This window comes from Neopelma chrysocephalum, unplaced genomic scaffold (genome assembly GCF_003984885.1).
Source record: "Neopelma chrysocephalum unplaced genomic scaffold, ASM398488v2 Primary Assembly neopelma1_252, whole genome shotgun sequence".
Lineage (NCBI taxonomy): Eukaryota > Metazoa > Chordata > Aves > Passeriformes > Pipridae > Neopelma > Neopelma chrysocephalum.
Window position 1 is genome coordinate 3402424 of NW_020897914.1, and position 11675 is coordinate 3414098.

The 11675-nt window shown below is 49.8% G+C and overlaps 1 protein-coding gene across 1 annotated transcript; it reads right to left on the reverse strand.

Moving 5' to 3' along the window:
* Positions 1-505: 505 nt before the first annotated feature.
* On the reverse strand, positions 506-11573 carry SENP2 (SUMO specific peptidase 2). The gene is made up of 17 exons (XM_027703800.1): positions 11464-11573; positions 9974-10029; positions 9198-9331; positions 8906-8978; positions 8183-8261; positions 7440-7581; positions 7212-7315; positions 6676-6770; positions 5980-6037; positions 4394-4457; positions 3945-4088; positions 3666-3797; positions 3135-3338; positions 2954-3033; positions 1498-1582; positions 1184-1279; positions 506-718 (listed from the first exon to the last, which is right to left on the reverse strand). Exons 1-17 carry the CDS (start codon positions 11571-11573, stop codon positions 656-658), a joined length of 1719 nt encoding a protein of 572 aa, XP_027559601.1. The 3' UTR covers positions 506-655.
* Between the last annotated feature and the right edge of the window lie 102 nt (positions 11574-11675).

Below are 11675 nucleotides of genomic sequence, written 5' to 3' on the forward strand. Positions count from 1 at the left end.
CCCTTCCAGCACCAGGGACACTGTCTTGGAAAGGGCAGGCACTGGTGTCACCCCAAAACACCTCAGAGCACCAAGCCCCCACCCCAAACACCTCTGCAGGCATCCTTTTGTGTTTGCCCCCAAAAAAGGAACAATTCATCCTCAAACCTGCAGCCCTGAACAGGGAGAACAGAAGGGAAGGGGAAAGGACACCTAAAACATTCAGAGCTTGGATCTTCTGTGTCCTTAGGGAAGATAATTATGCCCAATGAATTATTTGTAAGGACAAAACACAACCAATCACCTTTGGAATCGCTCTCCCTTTGGAGAATCTGAGTTTGTGGCAGACTGAGGCAACCAGTGTGAAAGAAAAGGTGGAAAAAGCCCCTCTGCTCTTCCACGAGAGAAGATCTCCGGGCAAGGAACACAACAGGGATATCCCCCAGAGCCCAGGAGAGGAGACACCCCCTCCTCTTCCTCAGGAATTGTGAGCAAGTTAAAAAACCACATGGAGACACCAAACCGGTTTTCAATTAAAAAATAAATTACTCTAATTTATTAACAAGTAAAGTTCCCTTACAATAAGGCTCTTACATAAATTAAATATTTATCTTAACAGTAAGAAATAAATACCTCTCTTTTTTTACAGAACAGTGTTTTGCTAACAGTGCATGTCTCACAGCAGCTGCTGATGAATTATTTCCCACACCATCTTCCGGCGGAAGTAAGGCATATGCTCCTGGAAAGGAAAGGGAAAAATCCATTTAACAGGGGAGAAAGAGGCAGAAAATCTCCATAAACACCCAGGGAATTCTTGAATGGAAGTTGCTCTTCAGAGCTGTCAGCACCTGCCATTTGGGTACAAGGTGGGTTTCACACGAGGGTGACACAACCACCCAACAAAGCCACATTTGCTCTAAAGGATGTTTATTAAAGGCCACCACGCTGGAAAATAACCAGTGTCTGAACTGCTCCAAGGGGGAAACCTGTTTTCCAAGAGATACAAAGGCCACATATTAGAAACCACTGGCTGCAGCATCCTGTGGTTGGAACAAGATGGGTTTTAAGGTCCCTTCCAACCCAAACCACTCCGGGATTCCATGATTCCACGATCTTGCCAAGAAACAGACACCAGACATGAGGAACATGCCCCGGCTCTTGCATCCATGTGGGAAAGGCTGGAGCTGTTCCTCACTTCCCTCACCTGTGTGAAGGTGATGGGTTTGTCTCTGGAGATGGAATCAGCAAATTTGCAAACAAAAACCCCGCAGTCACTTCCATTAGTTTGTTGAGGGATTTCCTGAGGAACACAAAAAAGATGGAGAATTTTTATCTGCCTTAAAAGAGCAGCAATTTGTTCATAGCACACATTACCCACACCAACAACAACTGAAAACCTTTTTCCAGAACCCATTTCCTGCTCCCAAACCCAAGGAATAGTCCCAAGTAAAACCTTTTGCTTCCTTGGAAAGTGTTATACCCTCTCTCACATCCCAAATCCAGGCATTGCTCATGTACCTCTGGGCTCAGGCTGCGAAGAGTCCACTCAGAAGCAGTCAATTCCAGCTTTCTTTTTTCCCTGCTTTCCTCTTGCAGGTATTGTCTGTTTAAAACAACACAAAATCACTTTTCATCTCCCCAGTTAGGGCAACAAAAAAAAAGCTGCCGAAGAGTGACAGGAAGATGAGTGGCAGTGAAATGTCAGAGGATCCTCACAGCAGCAGATTTAAGGAATGTGGAGGAAAAATCCCAATCTTAAATTTAGAGGCACGGTGAGAGGCTGCAAGTGGGGTTCCCCAAGGCTCAGTATTGGCCAGTCCTGTTTAATATCTTTATCCATCATCTGGATGAAGGGATCAAGGGCACCCTCAGTCAGTTTGCAGATGACACCAGGCTGGGTGGGATGTGGATCTGCTGAGGGCAGGAAGGCTCTGCAGGGGGATCAGGACAGGCTGGATCCATGGGCTGAGGGCAACGGTGTGAGGGTCAACAGGGCCGAGTGCCAGGTCCTGCCCTTGGGTCACAACAACTCCCTGGAAAGCTCCAGGCTGGGGTGGAGGGGCTGGAAAGCTGGGAAAGGCCCTGGGAGTGCTGGTGACGGCGGCTGGACAGGAGCCCAGGAGTGCCCAGGTGGGCAGGAGGCCAAGGGCACCTGGGCCGTGCCACACCCAGAGTGGGCACAGGACAAGGGCAGGGATTGTCCCCCTGTGCTGGCACCGCTGAGGCCCCTCCAGGGCTGTGTCCAGTTCTGGGCCCTTCAGTTCAGGAAGGACCCGGAGGGGCTGGAGCGTGTGCAGGGAAGGGAACGGAGCTGGGAAGGGGCTGGAGCAGCAGGAGCAGCTGAGGGAGCTGGGGGGGCTCAGCCTGGAGCAAAGGAGGCTCAGGGGGGACCTTCTGGCTCTGCAAGTCCCTGACAGGAGGGGGGAGCCGGGGGGGGTCGGGCTCTGCTCCCAGGGAACAAGGGACAGGAGGAGAGGGAACGGCCTCAGGCTGTGCCAGGGGAGGCTCAGGTTGGACATGAGGAGGAATTTCTTCCTGGAAAGGGCTGTCAGGCCTTGGCAGGGGCTGCCCAGGGAGGTTTGGAGTCCGAACCTCTGGAGGTGTCCCAGGAAGGCCTGGCCATGGCACTGAGTGCTCTGGGCTGGGGGACAAGGTGGGGATGGGGCACAGAGGGGACTCCATGGGCTAGGAGGGCTTTTCCAACCTCAGGGATTCTGGGATTCTGTGGTTTGTCTCTGTGGGGCTGCTCTCGCTCTAAAAAGCTGGTGGATTAAGGATTTTTACTGGCAAAGACATGTAAGGATGCCCAGAACACATGAAAACCTGCCCCAGTTACAGTCCAGGTGATTTAAAACACTGAGCAGAACAGAAGAGGGACAAAGTGAGGAGCAGCCTGTGCCAGGGCAGGACCAGTCCAAGTGAGGAAGGAAAAAGGCCTCATGACAATCAAAAGGATAAAAAAGTAGCTACTCACAGCAGAGTTTTACAAATGTTGTCTCCTTTCTGTCCCAAGGAGTCAAAGTATTTGATAGTTTTCTTTCTGACATCTATGACCTGGGATTAAAAGGTGAATGTTGGACAAAGCACACCCTAAAGGACTTTTCTTGCTAGTTTTGTTCCTCCCATCCCCTAAATAAAAGGCCAGTTTGACTCACCAGCAGTGTCCAGTGCACTCTGAGGTGAATGGGCACCAGGATGAGATCCTGCTTGAAGAGATCCACACCTCTGGTCCACCTCCTCACTGCTTTGTAGCCTCCAGAACACAGTTTGGGGTAGAAGAAGGTACTAAAAGCATGGAGTGCTGGATAGCCTTCCTTCTTACTTCTTTCCACCAGGAGGTTCATGTAGAAATTAATGACCTGGGCCAGAGAGAGGAAAGTTGAGATGTAAGACAAGGCAGTAACTTGGCAAATGAAAAAGGCACCAACATGTCTTTGCTGGCCACCCTTGAGTACCCAACTGAGACAAGCCCAGCTGGCAGCTTTGGCTCTGGGAATGTTGCCCTTGGTGACTTGTGCTGTTGGATAAAAGCACCTGCACCCACTCCAGCAACCCAGCCTGACCCCTGGGAGCTGCACAAACCCAGGAAAGGAACCTCAGAAACAGCAGAGCCATAAGCACCCAGAGAAGGGCTGCTCCTCCAGAAGTGCTGGGTTAGACCATCCCTGTGCTGCAGCTCCTCTTACCTCGTCGTTGAGCCAGCACAGCTGCTGCAGGGTGCAGATGTCCTCACGAGTGACCTTGAGCTTGAAGGCACTGCTCAGGATCTCACCAGGCTCCCCTTTGCCAAAGGCAGCAGAGACCTCCCTCTCCATGGCCTGGAATGGACAATTCAGTGGGGAAGGACTCGTGAAACAGGACATGGAGCAACGTCAAACAACCTCTAAATTCAGCTCAGGTGCCACAGCAACAGGCATTGCAGGGATTTGCTACACCAGCAACAGCACTGGTTTGAGCACAGGTACCTCTGTGAGTGGAGCAAAGTCTTCTGCTGGCTTTTCTGAGTGTGGGAGTGGCTCTCTGTCCACAAAAAAGAAGTCTTTGGACAGAACAGGCGTCACATGGAATTGGAATAACATCCCTTGGGACACTTCAGCTCCACCCCGGCCCTGTTAGACAAAAGGACATGAAATTACAGAGCAAGCACAGGAGTTTTGGGTGGCACAGTGCAGAAAATCCTGCCTGTGTATCAAGCTGGGAGTGTTTTTGTACATACAGCCAAGCAGCAAACTCCAAAGTCACTTTTGAGTGGTGACTGCATCCAACTGTGCCCTCAGAACAGAGGCCAGAGAGGCAGGAAGATCCCTTGGCTTGGACCAACAATCAGAGCACCAGCAAAGCCTCCAAGGTACCAAGCTGAGATCAGGACTCATTTTCCTTAAAAAAAGTGAAATAATGACTAATTGAGGCTTACCACTGCAACAGCTTGTTTCCCTGGTATTCCCTGTCCATGGGAGTCTTCTGGTGGTGTGTAGTAGCTGAGGAGAGAGAAAGAGAGGCAAGTGAGTTGGATATCCATCCTATCCCATGAAATTCCCAGGAATTCACCTTCTGGATAAGAAGTGTTTTTTCAAGGCTGAATCTGACATACAACAACATCTCACTTTCCTGCCCCATTCCTTTTGCAGCAGCAAATCTGGGATAGATGAAGAGCTGGAAGCTTTACAAACTTTATTCCACCTACAGGTGCCAAACTCAGTTTTATTCTTTGGAAAACAGGGGAGCAACCAGCACTTCCTCTATCAAGTGTTTTTGGGCCCTCCTGGTGACAAACACCACATGCCAGGAGTTCCACTGCCAGTGGAATAGGAATATCTGCACCTGTCCAAGTGCAGTTGGCTTATGGGAACTATGAGCAGCACATGGAATCTGGGGGGAATGGGACAGCTACGGGGTGTTTACTTGCCTTCTCTAGTCAAGAGAGGCAATATCCCCCTGTGGAGAGGATGAGCATTAAAACCATGCAGGCTCTGAAGAGCAAACAAACACACAGACATTAAAGTTGTCCATATCTGTCCCACTGTCACCAAACAATCTTTTCCAAGAGGGAGACCTACAACAGACTCTCATAGTGTCCTACACTCTTACCATGTGCTTTAAAGGCACGTGGTAAGAGAGATCACAGGCCCTGTCAAATGACTTCATCTAGGGGCTAAATCCAAAAAAAAAAGGCAAGAAAATGTTCCTTTGACTCAAACCCATCACACTGTACCAGTTATTTCCTTCTCTCCCCTCTAGCTTAGGGGAAGCAGTGACAATTTGACACAGGATGGTGCTGCACAGCTAAATACAGTCCTTGTGTCTAAGGGGGGAGAAGAATAGGGACAAAACTACCTATAAACAGGACTGCCACGACTGAACGTCTCCCTGCTCCCATCTGTGCTTTCTCCTCTCTCATCTAAGGGCAGAAAGATGAGCAGATCACACTGCCAAACCAAAATCCCTCCCTGGAGCTGCAGCCAAAAGCCCCTTTGCCTCCAAAACACAAAGGCACCAGCACTGCCAGTCCTGCCACCAAGGAGCCCCCTGGTGAGGGACCACCCGACTGCACACTCCCTTTTTGGGCTTCTATTCAAACCCAAGGCATCCTGCAGCCACAAAAACTGCCTCAGGCCCTCCAGGCTTTACAAGCTCCCTAAACTTTATGGCTTAGGATCCATAGGAAATGCAGTGTCAGCTCAGGATCCACAGGAATTGCTAAGTCAGCTCATTAATGGTTTGGCACAAAGACACTCACAAGCAACAAGGGATTCTGCAAACCCAAGAGCAACCTGGTGCAGCCACCATTGTCCCCCCCACTGGCTTCCTTCTCCCAAAAAGAAGCAGCTCTGGCAGGGGAGTCCCAGATTTGAGGGACAACTGGCTTTGAGCAGTTCCACAAACCAGCTGCTCCTTTTCCCCCACACTGAGACAATAAACTGGAGTTGTCTTCTGGAGGCTGAGAGACTCATGCCCCCAGAGCCAAAAGAAACAGGGACCACGATTAAAGGACACTCCTACCTGATCATGACACCTCTCTGAGGCAACTGGGGGCTGAAAACATCTCCATGTTTGACACCTGCACAGAGAAGCACCGAAATGACAAGAAGAAGGTGACTTTCCACCCCAGCAGCTCTTGGTTTCTGGGTGACAACACCAGAACTTTGACTGACGGCTGTATGGTTAGAAGTTCAGACTCTGGCACCTGCTCAGAAATCACTTCAAACCCCATATGATTTCAAAATAAAGGCCCAGATGTGTAAAAAGAAGTAGTGATGAAACAATATTGAAATAATGAGCTGTGGAAAAAAACACCGGGGACAATATTAAACATCTATGCAATTAGTTTACGTGGTTTGGAAGCTCTGCTATCATAGAAATAGGCCTGTCTAGCATTAAACTGGATTAACTCAGAGCAGCTCTGAGTTAAGAAGCAGCATCTGGGGGTGCACAGTCACATATTCTCCTCCGCTGGTACAAAAACTCAGGTACTACAACCTTCCCCCTGGGCAGTGGGGTCACATCTGCAGCTACAAACAGCACTGGTACAGCCATGTCTCAAATACCATTTTAAACCAATTTTTTCCCCTCCAGTAAAACCCTCACAAAGCCAGTTTAGCCAATAACTAACTATGGTTTGGGAGGGGGGGAGGAAATGCCCTGTTTTGGTTGGAAGTCAACCTACAAAGACCAGACCTGAATCCTGGGGATACTCACTGGCCCTTTGTGTCACACCTGGATAGACACCCCTGGATTTCTGTCCTTTCAGGTGACTCCCAGTTGCCACTGGTTCCTTGGAGTGGGTCTGAACCCTTTGGAGTAGCATAAAAAAAAAAGACAGAGAAGACTCATAGTTTTCCCAAGTGATTTGTTATCAGTGCACAACATTTCATTAGAAAGGCCACAGTTGATTTGTACCCAACTGTCTCAATTACAGCTGGAAGCCACAGTTAAAGTAATAGAAATATATGAAGTAAAATTAGGCTGTTTAATCCCTTAACAGAACAATCCTGTCACTGGTTCCATGACCAAACACTAACTTCCATGAGTTTACATCCACAAGCTTGGCTACTGTCAACTCAGTGAATACAAAAGAGTCACATTTTCTGTCTCCACTGTTTCAAAAGAGACTCATCAATTGTGACATTTGATTCTGTCCAGAGCTCTGAGAGCAGAAAAGGTTAATTCCCCTCATCTTCCATGTAAAACTAAGTCACCCCCCAAGAGTTAAGGGACATTTTGCTTATAATTACTTGTTGAAGTTTGCTGGCTGGGGAGAATTAAGACGTCCAGAATATTTTTCCTTGAACAGCTTCAAAATCTCTTTGTATTTCTGGCTTTCTCCTCGACGAACATCCTAAGAGAGGGGAAGGAAAAAAACCTTCAGCAGGAATTCTCACCCCTTCCTCTTGTCTCAGTCTAATTGCAGAGGAACTATGCAGCAGTCTCATCCCAAAGGAATTCCCTTCTCCCCAGATTACCTCCTCAGCAGCACACAGGGGCCTCCCCACGCTGTTGGCTCCTGGAGAGGTGGGACCTGGCACCGGGAGCTCCTTGATGGGGGGCCTGGGTGTCACAGGGCTGTCTGGAGCTGGTTGGATGTGGTGATTATTCTTGTTCAGGCTAAAAACACCAACAGAAAAGAAACCGTATGAAGAGAACACTCAAACCTCCCGATTTATTAGTTAGATTTTAATTAACACCTGATTCAAGCAGGGGCACCCACAGCAGGCTGCCCAGGACCTTGTCCAGGTAGGTTTTCCAACATCTCCATGGACAGAGACTCCACCACCTCTCTAGGTGACCACCTTCAGAGTAAAAAAGTGTTTCCCAATGGAATTCTCTGGGGTTTTTAGGGGTGGGGTTTTTTTTGGTTGTGGGTTTTTCTCTACATTCCTGGTCTCAGCCTCTTCCCAAGTTTAACAAAGTTTAACACTTCCTCCAGCCACAGGAGGTGGAACTGTTGTACTTGTTTTGTTCATCTTCCTCAGATCTCCTGTGTGTATGAACTATCTGGATTTAAAGAGCAAATTTAAAGTTGGTTAAAGAAAAACAAAAACCACAGCTGGAGACCTCTCTTAATACAAAACACCTTGGAAAAATCCTGCTCTGTGGACACAAATACAAGTGTTGGGCAACACAGAGGAAGTTCAAGGATAAAAGTGAAAGACAAAAAAAAAAAAACCTTCAGGGAAGAAGTGAAAGGAAGCAGAAGGATTTTTACCTGAGATATGGAACTCTCTTGTAAGGAAGGGACAGTGTCTCCCTAGCCAAGCACGTGTTGGTGTCACAAGGCATTTTAGCTGCAAGAGAAGAGTGCAAACCATCAGCAACTGCTCAAGGAAACTGGAGTGTTAGGAGTTCAAAGAGCTTCACCAAAGATAAATTACTTTCATTTTCTCCCTTACGTCCTTATATTATTTGTGTTATGTTGCTTCAGATCGGCAACTACGGAATGTTACCAGCCTAAACCTGGATAAAAGAGGGTTATGAGGCTCTACTGCCTAAACTTCGCACTTAAAACAATTTCCTTCTGGTAATCTAACAGTGGGCACAACTGAAGGCAACAGAGTTGCATCCAGGGCAGCTCCTGAACTGAGATGCCAGGATAAATCACAGAATATCCCCGGAAGGGATGCCAAGGATCATCCAGTCCAACTCCCAGCCCTGCACAGGACACCCCAACAATCCCACCCTGTCCCTGAGGGCGTTGTCCAAACCCTCCTGGAGCTCCAGCAGGTTTGGGGCAGTGACCACTGCCCCAGGGAGCCTGTTCCCAGCCCTGATCCCGATCCAGAAGCAATGCCAGGATGCAGGGAAGAAACAGAGCTCACATTCCAGTATTCCCAGATATTGTGCCTTCACTAATGAGTCCCTAAGTCTGGGGTGGAGCTGCACAGGGCAGCAGCACACAGAAACGAGTGAAGAACTTGCTGTCCAGCCTTACCAACTTCTACTCTGTCCTCATCTGCCACAGAGTCTGTTGCTCTTTCAAATGAAGAGTCAGAAGTGGCCTGAGCCTGAAATAAAAACAAAAACAAGCACCAGAGTGAGTACAACCTGAACGTGAACCCAAGCAAACCTCAAGCTTCCCAAAATCCAGTCAGCTCTGCCCTGACTCGGGGTGCAGGGTTTGCTGGTCCAGGTTGCAGCAGGAGCTCTGATGGGATCACCTCACACATGCAGGGATTGACGCAGCACAAGCTCATCCCTGAGTTCTCCCCTAAATCTTTGCTCACCCCTTTTCCAGGCTCAGGGAGAGAAGTGGCATCGCCGCCCGAAGCCTCCTGGTACCCACTTGTTGCCTTGGGTGGCAACTGGGTGGCCACAGGAACGTCTTCAGGTCTCTTGTTAGTCCCACAGATGAGACATTCTGAAAAAAACCCACACCACCAGGTCAGAAAAGGAAAATTAGGGTTTCTATTTGCATGAAAGCCCAACTCCTTGATCCCACCTGACCCAGGTAACTCGTTTCAACAACACACCAACAGCCCCTCCCGCCACACCAGGGGCAGCACCATTCCCAAGCAGGAATTAGGGAGCTCTGCATTCCCTGGGGGACAGCCACAGCTTTGACTTAAAACACTCTTTGTGCTGCCCTGCAGGGGCTCAGTGCCAGACAGACCTGGGATATCCCTGTACCACACACAGGCAAGAGTTATCCTTGGTGCAAATACACAGAATTCCCAGGAGGGAAAAAGCTGTTCCCTACTTTTCTCTTCATCAGGCCACAATCTCCAACCCTCAGGCTGGAAGAGCCCTCTAAGATCATCCAGTCCCAGCTCTGCCAAGGCCACCTTTAGCCATGTCCCCAAGTGCCAAATCCACACGGATTTTGAGCACTGGGACACACCATCAGTAGGCCCCGGCCCTGTGAGACCCCCTGAGGCCACAAAAATGGCTCAGAAATCCACAGTTTCAGCAGCAATTGTGAAGTACAGAATCCAGAGTTACCCAAGGCACCTCAAACCCAAGGAAAACCAGGCACATTAACCCCTTCTGTGAGGTGCAATACCTGTTTTCTGCTTCTTTTCAGGAATATCGTCAGGATCTTCCACAGGTGACGTAACGCTGAGGGAAAGAACAGGCACAACAGTGTTTGGCAACCACAGTTCAGCTCCCAACTTCCCTTCACATATCCCAAAGATCTCCCGTGACCTCTGGGATCATCCCACTAAACCATATCAGGCCTCTTTTTTTCCTTTCTGTTAATGCTTCCTGATGTTTTACATGTGTTCCTATCACCAAAAAATTCCTTAAATGTGTAAAGTTTTCCTCTTTCCTCGAGGAGAGCAGCACTCCAGAGGTCACTTAGCCATCCAGGTTCATGTCACTACATTGAGTTGCAAAGGAAAGTTTAAGTAGGACAGGAAATAAAAGGTGGGAAAGCAACTCCTGCTTACATCCACTTCCACAACTTCAATAATCTGCTGAGTCAGTGCTTGGGAACGAGTCCTTGAAATAATTACCAGCCTCACCCTTTCTCAGAAGCCCAAATCCCAGGATTCTATCAGTTGATACCCTAATAAAGTCCAGCAAAACCTTTTCCTTTAGGAACAGAGCGCAAAGGACATTCCTATTTTTCTTCCCAAGAGCTCATTCCTCCTGAGCTGCTCCTTGGTGGAAACTTCTTGTGCAACACGTGGCTCTTTCCAGAGGCATTCCCTTGCCTCATTCACTCTGGAATGGGGCACTAAGCAGAGGCTCCTGGAGGAAGCTCCTCCCAGAGGGAGCCAGCACACTGCCCAAAGCACAGCATGGAATGCATACATTCCCTCTGTTCCCAGCGGTGGAGATGGTTCAGCCATCCGTGGGTAATGCCTGGGAAGGCAGCCCCCTTTTATCCTGCCACATCCATATTCCATGGCTTTCCTCCATCCAGCACATACCCTTCCCTGCCTCTCCAGCACACCTGCTCCAAATCCCCACCCCTTTGATCCTTTTCAAGCCCCCACCGCGCAGATGGGAAGGAAACGAGGGGCTGGGTTTGCCAATAGATTTATGGGGAATATCCAGGACCCCCAACCACCTCAGCATCTGGGATTTGTTGGGAATATTTGGGACTGACAATCACTTCAGCATCTGGGATTTATCAGGAATATTTGGGACTCACGATCCCTTCAGCATCTGGGATTTATCGGGAATATCCCAGACCCACAATCATTTAAGCATCTGGGAATTACTGGGAATATCTGGGACCCTAAATCACCTCGGCACCTGGGTTTGCCAATGGATTTATCGGGAATACCCGGAACCCACAATCACCTCAGCATCTGGGGTTTTTTTATAGATTTATCGGGAACATCTGGGACCCACAATCACCGCGGCACGCGGGTTTGCCAAGGGATTAATCGGGGACACCTGGGACCCACGATTACCGCTGCACCCGGGGCTTTCTTATGGATTTTTGGGGAATATCAGGGACCCACGCGGGGCGCCGGGCGGCGGGGCAGCAGCAGGAGGGCCGGGGCCAGGGGACCGCCGTGTTTGGCGGCGGGGGCTGACCTGGGGGGCGGCCTCTTTGCGCTGCGCGGGTCCGGGCCGGGCTGCGGTGCCGGCGGGGGTCTGGCAGCGGCGCGGAGGGCGCGGAGGGCCCCCAGCAGCCATTGGAACATGGGCCGCGCGCCGCGCAGGAAGTGCGCGCGCACCGCGCGCCGCCCGGCCCCGCCCACCGCGCCGCCCGGCCCCGCCCCAGGTCAGCCCCCGCCGCCAAACAC

What these genes read in the sequence shown, in the direction of transcription:
- SENP2 (XM_027703800.1), bottom strand. Translation starts at nt 11,573, where the DNA reads ATGTTCCAATGGCTGCTGGGGGCCCTCCGCGCCCTCCGCGCCGCTGCC. An exon ending in CAGCCAGCAAACTTCAACAA is followed by an intron (nt 6,771 to 7,211) that starts GTAATTATAAGC and finishes GCTACTCCAAAG; the next exon opens with GGTTCAGACCCACTCCAAGG. An exon ending in AACCCATCACCTTCACACAG is followed by an intron (nt 719 to 1,183) that starts GTGAGGGAAGTG and finishes TTTCCTTTCCAG; the next exon opens with GAGCATATGCCTTACTTCCG.